Source organism: Puma concolor, chromosome D3, assembly GCF_028749965.1.
Source record: "Puma concolor isolate L17-30 chromosome D3, mPumCon1.1.hap2, whole genome shotgun sequence".
Taxonomy (NCBI): Eukaryota; Metazoa; Chordata; class Mammalia; order Carnivora; family Felidae; genus Puma; species Puma concolor.
The window spans coordinates 22,508,677-22,524,431 of NC_141678.1; the positions used below are offsets into that span (position 1 = coordinate 22,508,677).

Consider the following 15,755-nt stretch of genomic DNA (forward strand, 5'->3'; position numbering starts at 1 on the left):
TGACCTTGTCTTAAGAGCAGCTAGCCCCTCAAAGTCCTAGAAACCTTGCATCCAAATTCCTTAGAGACTTACACTATCCCTGCCTCCAACTTGAAAGTATATAATCAGTCACTCCTCACAAACCCAGTGCAGCTCTTTCTGCCCATGGGTCCTAGCCCAGTGTTTTAATAAAACCACCTATTTGCACCAGAGACATCTCAAGAATTCTTTCTTGACTGTTGGCTCCCAGATCCCAACATTTCACATCACACACCATCTGAAGGTGGTGTGAATATTTGTATAAACCTTGTAATCATCCTTTGAGGAACACATACGGAAGACATATGTACATTTAAAAAGCTCAAATGTGCTGAATGTACATTTAAAATACCACAAGTTCCATAACTCTACTTGGCCTTTTGCCATTTTTCAATCCACCGCTAAGGCTCGGTATATATGAGTGGCTTCTCAAGTCACTATACTTCTGTGAGGAAAAGTCTGCTTTTGATCTACTTTATCCCCACTAAGAGCCAAAGAACCAAAGGAAAACCCACACAGGCCAGCGGGGAACAGAGTCCAGCTTCACTCAGCGCCCCTGGCGGTGGCTTTTCCTCCACGGAGGCCAAATTCCCAAGTTCCCACGACGCCTAGCAACCGTTACCGGGACAACGCCACTGCCGCTCACGCACCTCAGAGTGTAGCCGTTCTTGGAATCCCAGAAGGTACTGCGCTGCAGCCGCAGGGCCTTCCGCCTCCCTCCATCCCAACATGCAACGGGGCTCATAAAGTCAAGCGATCGTCATCAGGATATCTATAGAAACGCCTGAAAATCTGCGTTCGCTGAAACATTAAAACTGTCTAAAATAGGTCCACAGATGGAAAAGAACTCTAAAGAGAGGTCTCAGTGAATTTTTTTTCCAGAAAGTTCAGTAGTAAATTTCGAGGAGGAAAGTCAAATAATTCCCCAGACTCGCTCAGGCACCTCATCGGGCAGCCCGCGCAGACCCGCGGCGTAGGGGCCTCGGGACCCTAAGCGGGGCACGTTGCGGGAGGAAGTGGCGCCGTCTGCCCACGGGGCGCTAGTAGACCCTTCAACGTGGAGCCATGGGAGGCCTAGAGAAGAAGAAGGTAAGTGGGGCATATGACCAGGCGGGGTGGCGCTGGGGCGGGGGGGGGCGGGTGGTGGGAGGTGGGAGCGACGGAGCCAGGGGACTGCGCCTTTCCCGGCCTCAGCCCTTCATGCGTACAGAAACGGCTGGGATCAGCGCAATGAGAAACAGCCACGAGATGGGGTCCGAGAATAGGCGAGGACGGCTATTCGTCCGATGAAGTTCAGGAAAGAACCTTGGAGTAGGGCTGTAAAACAAAGTTGGGGTTGCCAAGCACCCCAAATGCAGCCCCGGTCGAAAGGCAACTGTTTACTGAAACAGTAATAAACATTATGAGAAGTTTATCGTTCGGTCAAGTTTATCATTTCCAAAACTTGTTATTCTCTTTTCTGTTAGACTTGCCCTTGACATTGGAGAGGGAAACGTAAACAAATGGATGTGGACACCCAACAAAACGATCACAGATTGTTAAATGTGATGTGAAAGATAAGGCTGGTGGATAGAAAAAGCTACTTACTTTAGTTGGTGTTGTCTTGGAAGGTCTCTCCTATTCAACATTTAAGCCGCAATCAGAAAGTTCAGAAGATCTCACATGGGTTCTGGGCCATGGGAGTGCTTAGCGAGCAAACCTGGCGGGGGAAACTCAGTGCCAGGACCCTCAGGTGGGAAAAGTTTTCTGTGCGCGAGGAATTAAGACATCAAGATGGCTTAGGGTATAGTAAACCAAGGGAAGGGAAGAATGGCATTTGGTGAGGTTGAGGTTAGACAGGGACCAGATGTATAAGGCCTGTGAGCCACAGTGAGGAGCTTGGATTTTATTCCAAGTGCAGTACAACTCAGCTAAAGGGAAAGTACCACGATACAGTTTTTCAAGGGTTTCTTGTTGCCGTATGGAGAATCACCTTAGTGGTATGAAAAGATGGGGGAAGGGATGAAGGTGAGGAAGATGTAGTTGTCTTGTGTTTTCTTCAGATTGAAAGTTTCTGTTGCCTGTTTATATTTAACCCAATACACTGTTGAACAACCAGTAAGTGCTAGTGTTTAGAATCACAAAGATTTAAGATAGAAAATTTTTCCTTGCAGCACAGGTGCAGATATGTAAACAAGTCACGACAGTTGTTAAAGCTGGGTTTCACAACCATTTTGAGCCACATAATGCTTTGTTGTGGAAAGACCTGTCCTGTGCATTGTAGGATGTTTAGTATCATCCTGACTTCTTACGCACTAGATGCCAGTGCCACTCAACAACCCAAAATGCCTAATTCCCTTCCCTCCATCTCACACACACCCAGGGAGTAAAATCATCCCAGTTGAGAACTATTTATCCACTTGCTATTTAAAAGGATAAGCATAATGACAGACATATATGTAATGGAAAACACTTTTAAACCCAACTTTCTGAGGCAGTCTGAAGCTCATCTTTGTATCCCCAGTGGACAATGTCTGGAAAGAATAAATGAAAGTGTGTTTTATGATGGGGGGTGATCATAAACCTCTTGAGGGGTATAGGTTTATCTCTTTAGAGCTGGACCTGGCCATCAGGTCCCTGCTGTTTTACTGCAGAGGATGATCTTGTTTGGAAAGGACACGCTTGGTACCTTGAACTGCTACTCTTTATCAGGAATACAGAGATATGAGCATGAGGCAGCATCTTGGCACTACAGACATCCACATGATTGCATCAGACAGTATGCTCCTGCCCTCATAGCATCTTGCTTAATATTTGGAACATGGTAGAGATACTCTTATTTTCTGTTAAGTGAATGAATGATGGAGGGGAGAGGTTTTTTAGCTTAGGGCATGCATTTTCAACCAGATATCACCCCCAAAGGAACAAAAATTAGTTGAAGGGATCTTAGATTTTTCCATGGTTTGTGGCCCTCTAAAAGACCACATTAAACAGATCTTGGTATGTCTGTAGTATTAACATTTCGTGGGGTTGTGAGAGGGGATGATTAAGGGGGAGGTCTAAAAAACCTTCTGGTGTAAGGGTTGGTTGTAGTGAAAAAGTTGAAAAAACCAGTTTAGGGGATTAGGCACTGAGGCTTAGGACTCAGACCTACGTTTGAATCCCAGCCCTTAAAAATCTGTGTGACCTGGACACAAGCCATGGTTGTTGTGAGGATTAAATAAAATAATTGCTGATCAAAGTAGCCAATACTTAGAGCCACTACTAAGTGCTTTTGGTATAGCACCTGATCCATAGCAACCTCATGGTCCCCAGCATCATGCAGATGTGTGTGTCCTTTATGCTGAGTACTGCAAGGACAGTACAGGAGAGCTTGTTCAGGTGGGTGGACTCCCTCCCTATAGCATTTCCTGTCCCAGAAGCCTATCAGCTGGTTATGCACAGTGATAGTTACCCCTAGCATGAGGCATGCCCAGAGATTGATGCCATCACTGCAATCATTGCTAATGGTCACTTGGGTTTTTTTCTCCCCAAGTATGAACGAGGCTCTGCCACCAACTACATCACCCGAAACAAAGCCCGGAAGAAGCTGCAGCTGAGCCTGGCCGACTTCAGGTGAGGTTGGAGAGGAGTGGCATAAGGGGGCCACGGGGGTTCCTGAGCAATGAATCATGCTCAGTAACGGTGAAAACTCAGCCACATCCCTATCTTCCCTGTGCCACCACAAACTCTGTCCAGAATTCTGACCTTTCTCATTCTCTTCCTCATCTGGCTTTGCTGTAAGTGAGCTGTGCTTTGCCAGGTGTGGTCTCTAGGGAAGCTGGAGAATGGGTCATGCCACCCTTAATCATCAGAATGGGTCCACTGGTACAAGGCATTGCTACTCTCTGGCTGGGTCTTTGTCACCCATTCCCTCCGTTCTGGCAGAAGAGACCCCTGATCCTGCAGCGAGGGGTTCTCAACTCCTCATAGAGTCAAATCATATCTTTCCACAGCCTGTGGGCCCTGCCACATGGCCCACTTTTAGTCACACAGCACTTTTCGCTCCTACAGCCTCTGTCCTTCCTAGGATGCCTTTCCCTCTACCTTTTATATGGCTGAAGTGTGAGTTTCTCAGCAAGGCCTTTCCTGACTCCCTTTGTGAAAAAAGGATACCTGCCATCTGGCCCCTGTTAGCATTCTGATTGTTTCCTTTCTGGTGCTTGTGACAGTCTACATTAGGTGGTTTTGGGGGAACTTGGGATTGTCAGATCCTGCACTAAGATGTGAATTCTCTAAGGGCAAGGCCCCCATTTTCATTGTTCACTGCTGTTTTGCTGGCCTGATGTGGCCAGTGTTTAGTACATTTACCTACAGAAGGAATAATTTTTATCTTCCAGGCGGCTGTGCATCCTGAAGGGCATTTATCCCCATGAACCCAAACATAAGAAGAAGGTTAACAAGGGCTCCACAGCAGCCCGAACTTTTTACCTTCTCAAAGACATCAAGTTCCTCCTCCACGAACCTATTGTCAACAAGTTCCGGGAGTACAAGGTAAGGCCTAGGCTCTAGTGTCTGGATGGGGTCCATCGCTGCTCTGTGACCCACCACCCGTGACCTTGGGCAGATTGTTTAACCTCTCTGAGCAAGCCTATGGAAGGGTGAAGTAATTCTACCTCAAAGGAATGTCTTGAGGATTAACCAAATGAGATCACATGTGTGGAAATCATTTGCACAGAACCTGGCAAATGATTAATGCTTTACCTGTTGTACCTTTCCCCTGGGTCTTTTGGAAGAATAAATTTATTGCCTTTGAAGCAAAGGTGGTACTATTTGAGGGGCTTTTTTGTGTATTCTTCTTTGCCCAAAGAAACCACTGCTTTTTGAATTCGTTCTGGAATTGCTCCCAGGAGACCAAGCTTTTTATTCCACGAATAGAAACTATTAAATGCTTAAATGCCACAGGGAAAGTAGAAACTTCATAGACCAAATGCAGGTAATTGAGAGTAGACTACTGTTACTGAAGCCTTCACTGAGCTGCAGGACCAGGCTGAGGCCCTGTGCTAGGAAGGGTGAGGCGCCGCCTGGTGGCCACAGGAGACTGGCCAGCGCCTGCTGCTGGCCCTCTTGTGGAAAATGGCTGTCTTGGAGCTGCTGTTCACGACACTAGCAGAGGCAGCTTTAGAGCCTTTGAAGAGCACCAGGGGCAGGCCTGACCAAAAGTACTTATAGGGAAGAAATCAGTTGGCTTGGAGGACCTTCGGGCCCATGCCTGGCCTCAGCTGCATTTTCCTGTGTGACCTAGCCCCATATGTGGGCCCGTGGCTTGCTTCGTGCCCGTGCAGACTGGTGCTGAGAATGAAGGCCAGCCTTCCTGGCCCTGAGCTGCTTTGCTGGCGAGTCACTTGGCCTCAGTTGGAAAATAGAGCTGAAAACATGTTTTCATGTAAATGTGAGGAGTCAGCCTTCTAAGTGGTTATCTCTGGTCATCCATCATGGGTGCAGCAAGCTGGCTCTGATTATCAGTGTGGGTCAGTTTTGATGTTTTTTGGAGTTTGCTGTTTTATACATCCTGGGCTTGAGGGGGTCAGATGACACAATCAGACAGCTGTGGTCAGCTTCAGAAGGCCTTGAGAGTCCTCCTGCCCCATGCATCCCTCTTCGATGAAAGAGGGGTCTCCAGGAGCCTTTGGTCCCAGCATCAGTGATCTTCTCTCACCCAGGTGTTCGTCCGGAAGCTCCGGAAGGCCTATGGGAAGAGTGAGTGGAACACGGTAGAGCGTCTGAAGGACAACAAACCAAACTACAGACTTGATCACATTGTCAAGGAGCGGTGAGTTGGGGACTCAGTCCAAGCACTGGGATTAAGACGAGGACCCTGCTTATGTTGCTGGCATCCTTTTGGAGGAAGCCGACCAAAAAAAAAAAAAAAACCAAACAAACAAATTGCTATAATGATTGCAAGTCACAGCAAGAGCCATGTGGGATGCTAACAATGTAAAGAGATCTAGGGGACATATGTTAGTTACAGGTTTGTCAGATAAGTCTTTGGGGGCAGACGTTTCAGCCAGCCAAAGGAAGCCTGGTCAAAGCAGAGGAAACAGCAGGTGTATAGGCCCTGTGGTGATTGAGAGCCAGAGTTCTGGGAGTGCACACCAGGCACATGGTCACACCTGGCAGACATGGCTGGCTGCCTCTGATCTTAAGTGTTTTTTGCCCAGCCTACTCAGCAGTCCCACTCATCCATTGGCAAAGTCAGTGGTTCTTAACCAAGCAGTTTTGGCCCCTAGGAGACATTTGGCAATGTCTGGAGGCACTTGTGGTTCTTGTGACTTGGGCTTGGGGGGCGGGGGAGGAGTCTTACTGGTGTTTAATGGGTAAAGGTCAGGGATGCTGCTAAATAGTCCCCACCACACAGAACAACCTGGCCCAAATTGTCAGTAGTGGTAAGGTTCTGAAATTTTGGGCTAGTGAATGTCTGCTTTCTCTTGGGGGCTGATGGCCTGGGAACACTTAGTTCCAGGCCGGATGGACTTGGCTCATTGAGTCAGGCCAGCCATGGGCTAGCATGGGAAAAGCCCTGGCTTAGGAGCCCAACATGTGTCCTCACCATAGCTCTGCAGCCTGGGTGGCCTGAGAACAGTTCCTGCTCTGAGCAAGTTCTCTCAGAGAGAGACGATAGCTCCTGCCCTGCCTGTGACACACAGCTGTTGTGTGGAGCAAATGTAAAATTACACACAAAAAAAATCAAGTGTCTGGATTCATGCCCACACCAGGTGGCTGTGTGGTTGTGGTGTTCCAAGTGTGTGTCACCCCCATTTCCTTAGCCATCCGTTTAAAAAAAAAAAGCAGGTGGCTCAGGTGCTATTTCTACAAAGGCCCTGGATTGGTGGGTTTGTCAATGAGGTGTAGAGAGGAAAACTTTGAGGCACCAGAGGGGGCCAGTTGAGGTTCCCATCTCCACACAAGAAAACCAGATGCCTCTCTTCCTGTTGTCTTTGGAGAGGCCCCTGCAGCCTTTCTTCCATCTTGGTATGGTTCGAAGACTGGCAGGTTCCTCCTGAGGCATTGCAAGGAGTTTTGCCCTGGAAGGACTATGGCCACCTCTGGTCTCGTGGCTTTCAGAGTTCCTTTTTGAAGCAGCAGAACCCTTTCTTCAAAAGAAAACTTCCTGGAAGGCAGTTAGGGTGCCAGAGCCCCTGACAACCACTCTGGCTGGGGGAGGGAGACCTGAGGCCCTGTCTGCCCACTTGTCCCCAAGTGTTTCCAGGGAGCTGCAGGAGCCCAGCTTTAAACCAATAGTCTGTTCCAACAATGTCATTTTCCAAATGATATCACTAGGGTTGTGTGAGGCAAAGTGACCCATTCTGGGTCACAGCTGGGACGAATCCAGGTGTCCTTACATGTACTCCAGTGTCCTCTCCATGACCCAGGCCCCCATCCCTCAGCAGGGCAGATGTGCAGTAGTGGATCCTCCACCGCCATGGATGACTCATTCTCGTCAGCTTCCTAATTTACCACAGGATTCCTGGAGGCACTTTCTTGCTCTGACTTTTCCTGCCCCAGGACTGAAAAAATTCCAGCATTTTTATCATCTGATTCTAATTGGTTCTGCAAACTTAGAGGTCTGGGTGGTGAGGCACAAGACATAACCCACTCTGGTGACCTGTGGCTGGGCCAAGCTGTAAGTGCTGCTGAGTGTGGGCAGGCCCCACCCTCCCCCTTGGTCCACTAGGTCAGCATCACATTTTTCTGCTTTCTGTTTTGGACATCCAGATATATTTGCTTTGAACTGCAGTTTCCACCTTGAAAAAGAGTTAGCGAGCCACTGACTCAGTCTACGCTCTTTGGCCACAAATAGAAATGGGTCCAGGCGGAGACTGGTGAGCAGTGGGTGTCTTCAGAACCTCCATTGGGATTTCTCTGATCCTCAGAGCTAAGTGGGCATTTCCTCATTCCATGGTTCCTCCCAAGGCTATAGGGAAGCTGGCACTGCCAGGCCCCTGGGCTTTGCCCAACTTTGTGGTCAGGAGATGAGAGTGGCAAAGCCTGATTGGGAATGGGTCCTCTGGGGTGACTAACAGGGTGGGCAAGGGATTCAGGGTCCCCCTTGAAACCCAGACTGACCAAGCCTCTGGGCACTGTCCTCTTGGTCCTGCAGGTACCCCACATTCATAGACGCTCTACGGGACCTGGACGACGCCCTCTCCATGTGCTTCCTCTTCTCCACCTTCCCGCGGACTGGCAAGTGCCACGTGCAGACCATTCATCTGTGCCGCCGGCTCACTGTGGAGTTTATGCACTATGTCATTGCTGCCCGTGCCCTGCGCAAGGTAAGCCCAGGGCCTCCTGGGGAAGGGGGGACCGCCCAGCTCCCTCCTTTGCCTGTCCTTTTCACCACACTGTCTCTCCCCATAGGTCTTCCTGTCCATCAAAGGCATTTACTACCAGGCTGAAGTGCTGGGGCAGCCCATCGTGTGGATCACACCGTATGCTTTCTCCCATGACGTGAGTATGCTCATGGGGAAGGCAGGGGCCTGTGCTGGGCCATTGCTCCTTCTCTGGCTCCTACACAGAGATGAGGACTTGGGCAGAGTGGGGGATTTTGTTGTCCTGCATAGTCCAGCATGTGCTGGGTTCCTGCGTGTGGCCGGGGCTAGGATGTGGGGTGAGGAGTGTACTGCACAGCATCATAGTAAGAACTGGAGTCAGCCTGTCTCCAGCATCCTCCAGCTGGGTGACCTTGGACATGTTCCTGCACCTCTCTGTGCCTCAGTTGATGTGCTTCCACTTTCTAAGCCTTGTCCTGAGGATTTAAGAAAAAATAAAATCTTTCAAAGTGCTTGGTGCCTGGCCCTTTGGGGTTGCTGAGTGAACAGTGAGCAACTGCCAAGGCTTGGATGAGCCTAACCCTACCTTCAGACCCATGGGGTCGTCATCTCACTCTGCCGCTAGTGGCTGCCAGACCTTGGCCAGGCTGCTTTGCGTAACTCCTCAGCTTCCCCTGACCGCTACCCAGGGCTGGGGGGACTGGGAGAGATGGAGGAGGATGAGCACATGAGAAGGTTTTAGCACATGGTACTAATTATTTATTTTGGTTTAAACTGGGAATTTTTGGCAGGGATCCACAGAGAGAAATCCTGGTTTTGCCTCCTCGTGGGACAGCATTAGCCTCTATTCCCCTCCACAGTCTCGGCCAGGCTGTCCCTCTGCCTGACTTGTCATCTTGTGGGCCTGCATTTGACCCAGTTTCCTGCCTGTGCCTTGAGCAGCAAATGCACCAGCCTGGCTGGACAGTGTGTTCACCCGCCAAGTTATCGGGTGCTCCAGGTTGAGCTGGGGGTCTGGGCCCCTCCCCTTTTCTCTGGGTTGGCAGGGGTCCGAGGCCAGAACCCACTCTGACCACAGGGCAGTGGAGGTGTTTGGGGGTAGGCTGCAGTCTGTGGGTAAGAGGTAGCTTGGTCCTCAGCAATCCCCTCTTCCCACTCTTCAAGGCACTTGTGTGCCAAAGCCTTTGGCCCTTCCCTCTTCCTTGTTCCTTCCCTTCTGTCCTCCTCCTTCCTTCCTGTCTTCCTGCCATGCTTCCTTCCTCTCTGGCCCTCTCTCTCCTTCCTTCTCTCTGATGTCCCACCCCCGTGCTGCTCAGACTGATCTTTGTATGTCCTCTGGGTAGTGAATAGGGCCCTGTGGAGGCCAGCCTCCACACAGCTGACCCTGGGGGAAGGGAACAGACTGCCCATTCCTCCTTCCTCCCTGCCAGCTTACTGCTACTTCCTCTCAGCAGGAGAATGGGGGACCAGTCCTGGGTCATAGCTAAGGCCCTTGTGTCCTCTTTCCCTGAGCAGCCAGTGCTGGGCTCTTCAAAGTACGACCCAGGCAGGCAGTAGGATGGGGGGTGGGGGTTGGAGGGACCCTGCTCAGCACTATGCGGTTCAGAATGGAGTTGTCCTCAGATGCTCTTGGAAAGATGGAGGTGTGAGTAGGGGGACAGGTGGGGTACCTCTTGGTCCCTGCATCCTCACACTCACACTGCCCAGTGGCAAGATACAGAAACAGTTCAAAGTCACAGGCATGGCCAGCATAAAAAGGGACGTTGTGATCACTACTAACTTTGACATTGTTCGGTATATCCTGCCATCCAGGTCCCGGAGGTCAGCAGAGCTGGGCTAGCCTCCCGGGTTGTTGGGGGCAGTGCTGCTCAAGAGACGAGGCTGTTTTTCTGGCTTTCAGATCCTTTCCGAATTTTGCTTTATCAACTCCTCAAGGGCAAAGATGAGTCCTTTGATGTTCCCTACTTGCTGGGTTGGCTGCTCTTGAGGGTAGCTGTGTGCCTTTGCCCCAAGCAAGCAGCTTTTCTCCCACCATTTCTCCAGAGCTTCCTGGGGCTGAGCCAGGCAGCTGTTCCACCCTATCTTGGATCCTTAAGTTGTGCCTTTGTCTCTGGCTTGGGGCTGGGGCTGAGTTGCTGAATTGAGTCTCCATCCCTCCTGCCAAGGCTTGAGGATGCTGAGTTCTGTCCACCCAGGGTGACAGACTGCTTGCTGCAGGGCCGCCTCTCCCAGCTGGACTGGCGATGGAGTGGGGCTCTGGGAGGCTAGCAGCCTAGGCCTGGAGAAGACATTTAATGAAGATTATGGGATGACTGATGCATAGGAATGAGCTGTGACCAGACTGGCCCTGGAAGGCCACCTCTGTGACCGAAGTCTGGTCTGAGCTGGGATTTATAGGATGATTGGGGAGCTTGGGCAGGGGCAGGGGAGCTCCATCCAGTCCTGGGAGCAGCATGACAGAACTTTCCCTTTTCTCCTTTTCATCTCCCCCTTTCTGGCTCAGGGATTTGGACTGACCTCAGGATGCCCCTAACCTTTGGGACCCCTGTCCAGAGCCTCAGCCAAAATGCTCCCGGGTAGGACATGCCACATGGCTCCTTCTCATGGAACAGAGCTCTGAAGGCAGAGCTACCATGGTAGAGCTTCAGGCAGGCTGGAGTCCCCTGCCCCATGTGGGTTGTCCGTGCTGTCTTTCCCCTGTACCTGCACCTGCACTGCCAACGGGTCTTGTGTGCCCCCCAGCACCCAACAGATGTTGACTACAGGGTCATGGCCACCTTCACCGAGTTCTACACCACCCTACTGGGCTTCGTCAACTTCCGCCTCTACCAGTCGATCAACCTGCACTACCCGCCCAAGGTAGGGTCCCAGCCTGGGTCTTTCTCAGTGTGCAGGGGCTGTGGCCCTTCTCCCCACATGGATGTAGGGGGCTGTGGCATCTTCTCCCTCTGATCTTCACCCCTGCCTTGCAGCTGGAGGGTCAGGCCCATGCAGAGGTGAAGGCCAGTGAGGACACCTATGCCTTGGACTCTGAGAGCTCTATGGAGGTGAGAGAAGCTTCCAGAGCACTGGCCCTGCATCCCCTCAGAAGGGTGGGTCCTGGCCTGGGGGTGGGACTGTGCGTGGCTAGATGAGTGGGCTTGGGGCTTGCCCTTGCAACGCAAGCCCACTGATGTCCCAGAACTGTTGCTGCTCCACCTTCTCCACCCTGACCGTGCACCCAGACAAGATCTCCCACCTGCAAGCAACAGCCCTGCTTCTTTCCTATAGAAACTGGCGGCCCTCGGTGCCAGTCTGGCCCGCATGGTAGTGCCTGTGGAGGAGGAGGCCGAGGTGGACGAGTTTCCTGCTGATGGGGTGAGGACTGCGTGCTGGGGTAGTGGCGGGCGTTGGGACTGAGGGACCTAGATGGAAGCTGAGGACCATCTCCGCCCTCTGCCCTCCAGTGCGGGTGTGGGCAGGTCTGATGGTGCCATGGCCCCTTTTGTGGCAGGAGATGACGGCACAGGAGGAGGACCGCAGGAAGGAGCTGGAGGCGCAAGAAAAGCACAAGAAGCTCTTTGAGGGCCTGAAGTTCTTCCTGAACCGTGAGGTGCCCCGCGAGGCCCTGGCTTTTGTCATCAGGTGGGAAGCTGATGGCATTGGCTCTGCCACACTCTGGGCTGCGTCCCGCCCCAGATGCCCGACAGTAATATCAGGGTGGTGTCAGCATCCACCCCTCAGGGCGCTTGTGCAGATTCACCTGTGTGGGCTTGGAGAGTGCTTGGCTCGCTCTGGAGTATGCGGCAAGCACTTGTCAGAGGGCAGCTGGCACCACTTTCTCACCGGCTTAGGGCAGGCCTCCACTGGGCTGGCACTTGATATGTTAGCCTGACGACAGGGCTGATCCTGGTGTGGGGTGGGGACAGGAGTGTCCTGGGAGGGTGAGCTTGTGGGCCAGTGGGTCCCAGGACAGCCACTTCATACTGAATACTCTTGTGGGCTCTTCCTGTGCCTGTAGGAGTTTTGGGGGGGATGTGTCCTGGGACAAGTCTCTGTGCATTGGGGCCACATATGATGTCACAGACTCCTGCATCACCCACCAGATTGTGGACCGGCCTGGGCAGCAGACACCTGTTATTGGCAGGTAAGCCCCCAAGGCTCTCATCTTCCTCCTCCTGTTTGGGTTTCTGGGTGTAGAGGTCTGTCTCAAGCGCAGATGCAGTGGGGCTTCAGGTTGCTTCCATGACCTGTCTCCACCACCAGGTATTATGTGCAGCCCCAGTGGGTGTTTGACTGTGTAAACGCTCGGCTCCTCCTCCCCGTGGCGGACTACTTCCCTGGAGTGCAGTTGCCTCCACACCTCTCACCCTTCGTATCAGAGAAGGAAGGAGATTACATCCCTCCTGAGAAGCTGAAGCTGCTGGCCCTGCAGCGGGGAGAGCACCCAGGTGAGTGGGCCAGGAGATGGGGTGGATGGATGCCTCCAGGCTGGTTTTGGCCTCGGCCCCACCTGGTTGTTTCCCTTCTTGGCTACAAAGATAGCAAACTCCTGAGAGTGGGCAGCAGGGGCACAAAGCCCTTTAAGCCTACCTTTGGAGTAAGGCTTAGGAGAAGGCAACGTTTGTATTCTATGATCACCTGTTGATGTTGAGAGTAACTGAGCACGAGGGGTTTGGAAGTTGTCATCAGTATTTATATAGGAGGTGGCAGAGCTCAGGAGGAGGCGCCTTGAGTTTCCTCTGAAGGTGTTGGGGGCTGTGGGGAGAGGTGCCGGAAGGAGCTGTGGTTGGGGCAGCCCTGCACCGTCTCTGGAATGTCTTCGTGGCTGAGGAATGTGGTGCCTGGCCCCAGTTCTCACCCTGCAAGGAGAAGAGCAAGCTCAGAAGTCGTTGGTTATTTACAGGAAGTATGGATGAATCTGAAGAGAAGGATGAAGAGGAAGACAATGATAGTGATGGTGATGAAGGGGGAGAAAACGAAGAGGAGGAGGAAGAAGATGTGGAGGCCGTTTCAGAAAAGGAAGAAGAGGCCCGACTGACAGCCCTGGAGGAGGAGAGGATGGAGGGGAAGGTACTGGGAAGCTGACTGGGGGTGCAGTCTGGAAAGCAGCTCCACTGGCCATCTTTGGTACCAGCCCTGGGCCAGAAGGGCAAGAGCCAGGGGACTGGTGGGGGTGGGGCATCCGCAAGTGTTGACCCTGTGTCCCCAGAAGCCCAGAGTGATGGCAGGCACTGTGAAGCTGGAGGACAAGCAGCGGCTGGCCCAGGAGGAGGAGAATGAAGCCAAGCGCCTAGCCATCATGATGATGAAGAAGCGGGAGAAGTATCTTTATAACAAGATCATGTTTGGCAAGAGGCGCAAAATCCGAGAGGTGAGTCCCTGCCATCTGCCTGAGACTCCAGGTATGGCCACCAGATGTGGCTGCACATGTGAACTCTGGGGCCAGCTTGCTCTCCTCTGTGCTGATTCCATCCCTTTTGTAGCTTATACAAGTGGCCTGTTACCTGCTGATAGGATTGGATTGTTTTTCATTTTGAGGCATTCTTAGAAAATATCCTTGAGCACATCCCTTTGAAGTCTCTGCAGGGTAAATTCTTAGGCATGTCATTGCCAGGTTGAGAGGCCTATGTGTGTTTTGTAGTAGGTATTGCCAAATGTTCCCCAGGGGAAAAGACTACTGTTCCAGGTTGACACCTCCCCAGCAGCCTGGTGAAGGTTTGATTGGCACTCAGCTTTCCCAAGGAGAAGGGTAAATGGGGCAGTTGCCTCTGGCTCTAGGAATGTGGGATCCTACTAACTTGCTGTGGGTCCATAACATAATAGAGTCATAAAGGCAAAGGTAAAGGCATGTTTAATGACCTGAGGTGGTTCAAATAATTGTTTTTTCTCCTGGTAATTTGCTTTTTTAGTTTCTGCGGAAGCTCTGCTTTTAAGGGATGGCCTTGAGTAGGAGAAGTACCCTACAATCACAGCTTGATCCCCCTTTCCTCCTCACAGGCCACCAAATTGGCAGCGAAGCGGAAAGCCCACGACGACGCTGTGAGGTCTCAGAAGAAAGCCAAGAAGGCCAGGCCCGTGTGAGTGGTGGCAGCCTCTTGATGGGCGAGGCCCGCTCCTGGCAGCTGGACTTGGCACAGGCAGGCCAGAGGACCCAGGCTTGGTGGCAGACCAGAGTCTCTTCTCTTTTCATCCCCTTCCTCCCCCTGCCAGCCCTGGCTTCCTCTCAAGCTCTCTGGCTGGATCCCCAGCCTCCCTTGGATGGAGCTCCCTGCTGGTGGCTGGGCAGAAGAGAGGCCTTTGTGCCCAGCCCAACTTGATGCTCCCAGGAATCCGTGACATGGGGGGCAGGACCAGCCCCTCACCAGTTGCTCCCTGTTCTCTGGTTTTCTGCAGTGCACCCCTCCCTCCAAGGTTGGACTGGTGATTTTCCTCCTGCTGTGATGGGGTGAGGGTGAGGAAGCATTTGTTATTAAACAGCTGGAGTTTTGGAACGATTGAATTGTGTCCCATTAGCCTTCTTGGGGTTGGAGAAGGGACGCCTAGTGACGTGGAGTCTACCCTTTGTTCACATTCCAGCCCAGGTACTTTCCCCCTATAAACATTGTTTCCTTGTGTGTAAATTAGGGGTAGAAATTCTGGAGCCTCTCTGGGGAGCCAGGAGTGCTGTAGGTGAGGAAGGTTCAGTGATAATGTTATGCAGACTTAGTATCAAGGTCTAGAAAGTAAGGTACTCTATAAATACCAACTGTGATTGTCATAGCTTTCTGCTGGAGTAAGACCAGAGGTGAAAGCCAGTGCCTAAAGGATTTGTGAGGCTTGAGTTGAGGGGTACCTAGCTTTACCTTGTTGGCTCATGGTCAGAACTACCCAGTAACCCCCAGTGTGGGCATTGCCACCAGTCTGACTTGTGACCCTTGCTGGGACAGCCTTACAGCTTCCCACCTGACCCTGACAGTGCCCTTGCTGAGGCCTGGAGAAACATGCCTTTGCCTAGACTGCTAGGACCCCACAGCAGAGCCAGGGCCAGAAACCAGGGCTCAGGACGGTGCTCAAGGCTATCAGGAGCTGGGGCCAGGGTGGTGGAGTGTGGCTTTGGACTGGGGTTCCATGTCCCCCCAATCGGCATCTGAGGGCCTTGGTCTGTGCCCAGGCTCTCTCAAAGTGTTTTGGGCAGTGGCTGCAGGCTCACCGTGTGCAGGGGGGAAGACCAGAGTTTGGCAGGCTCTGGCAGAGGGACCAGAGAACCCAGGGCCCCCCTCTTGGCTGGGCCTTGCTGTGGGTGGGGAGGGTTATGTTCTACTCTGGCATGCTCATGGGGGTAGGGTGGTATATGTCCGTGCAGAGGCAGGGATGGGGTCAGGGCCTCTGGAGCCAAAGCCTGCTGCCCTAGGGAATGCCTTGGGCCTGCCTCGGTGCATGTGCATCCCAGGACCATGGCAAGAGTGCCAGGGCAAGGCTGGAAAGCAA

General features: G+C 52.2%; 1 protein-coding gene across 2 annotated transcripts; it reads left to right on the forward strand.

Annotated features, from left to right (window-relative positions):
- The first annotated feature begins 948 nt into the window (after positions 1–948).
- PES1 (pescadillo ribosomal biogenesis factor 1) lies at positions 949–14,787 on the forward strand. Of its 2 annotated transcripts, none has more exons than XM_025933362.2 (15): positions 949–1,107; positions 3,533–3,612; positions 4,377–4,530; positions 5,700–5,809; positions 8,138–8,309; positions 8,395–8,484; positions 11,049–11,165; positions 11,279–11,353; positions 11,577–11,663; positions 11,800–11,930; positions 12,307–12,432; positions 12,552–12,736; positions 13,192–13,358; positions 13,498–13,659; positions 14,286–14,787. In XM_025933362.2, exons 1-15 carry the CDS (start codon positions 1,084–1,086, stop codon positions 14,367–14,369), a joined length of 1,764 nt encoding a protein of 587 aa, XP_025789147.1. In that variant the 5' UTR covers positions 949–1,083; the 3' UTR covers positions 14,370–14,787. The 2 variants fall into 2 exon arrangements, with proteins under 2 accessions (XP_025789147.1, XP_086538184.1); XM_086682058.1 differs by having other exon boundaries at positions 13,501–13,659.
- Positions 14,788–15,755: the final 968 nt, after the last annotated feature.

Coding starts and splice junctions, on each gene's coding strand:
- PES1 (XM_025933362.2), top strand. CDS start 1,084: ATGGGAGGCCTAGAGAAGAAGAAG. Junction 12,737..13,191: donor GCAGCGGGGAGAGCACCCAG/GTGAGTGGGCCA, acceptor GGTTATTTACAG/GAAGTATGGATGAATCTGAA. Junction 13,359..13,497: donor AGGAGAGGATGGAGGGGAAG/GTACTGGGAAGC, acceptor CTGTGTCCCCAG/AAGCCCAGAGTGATGGCAGG.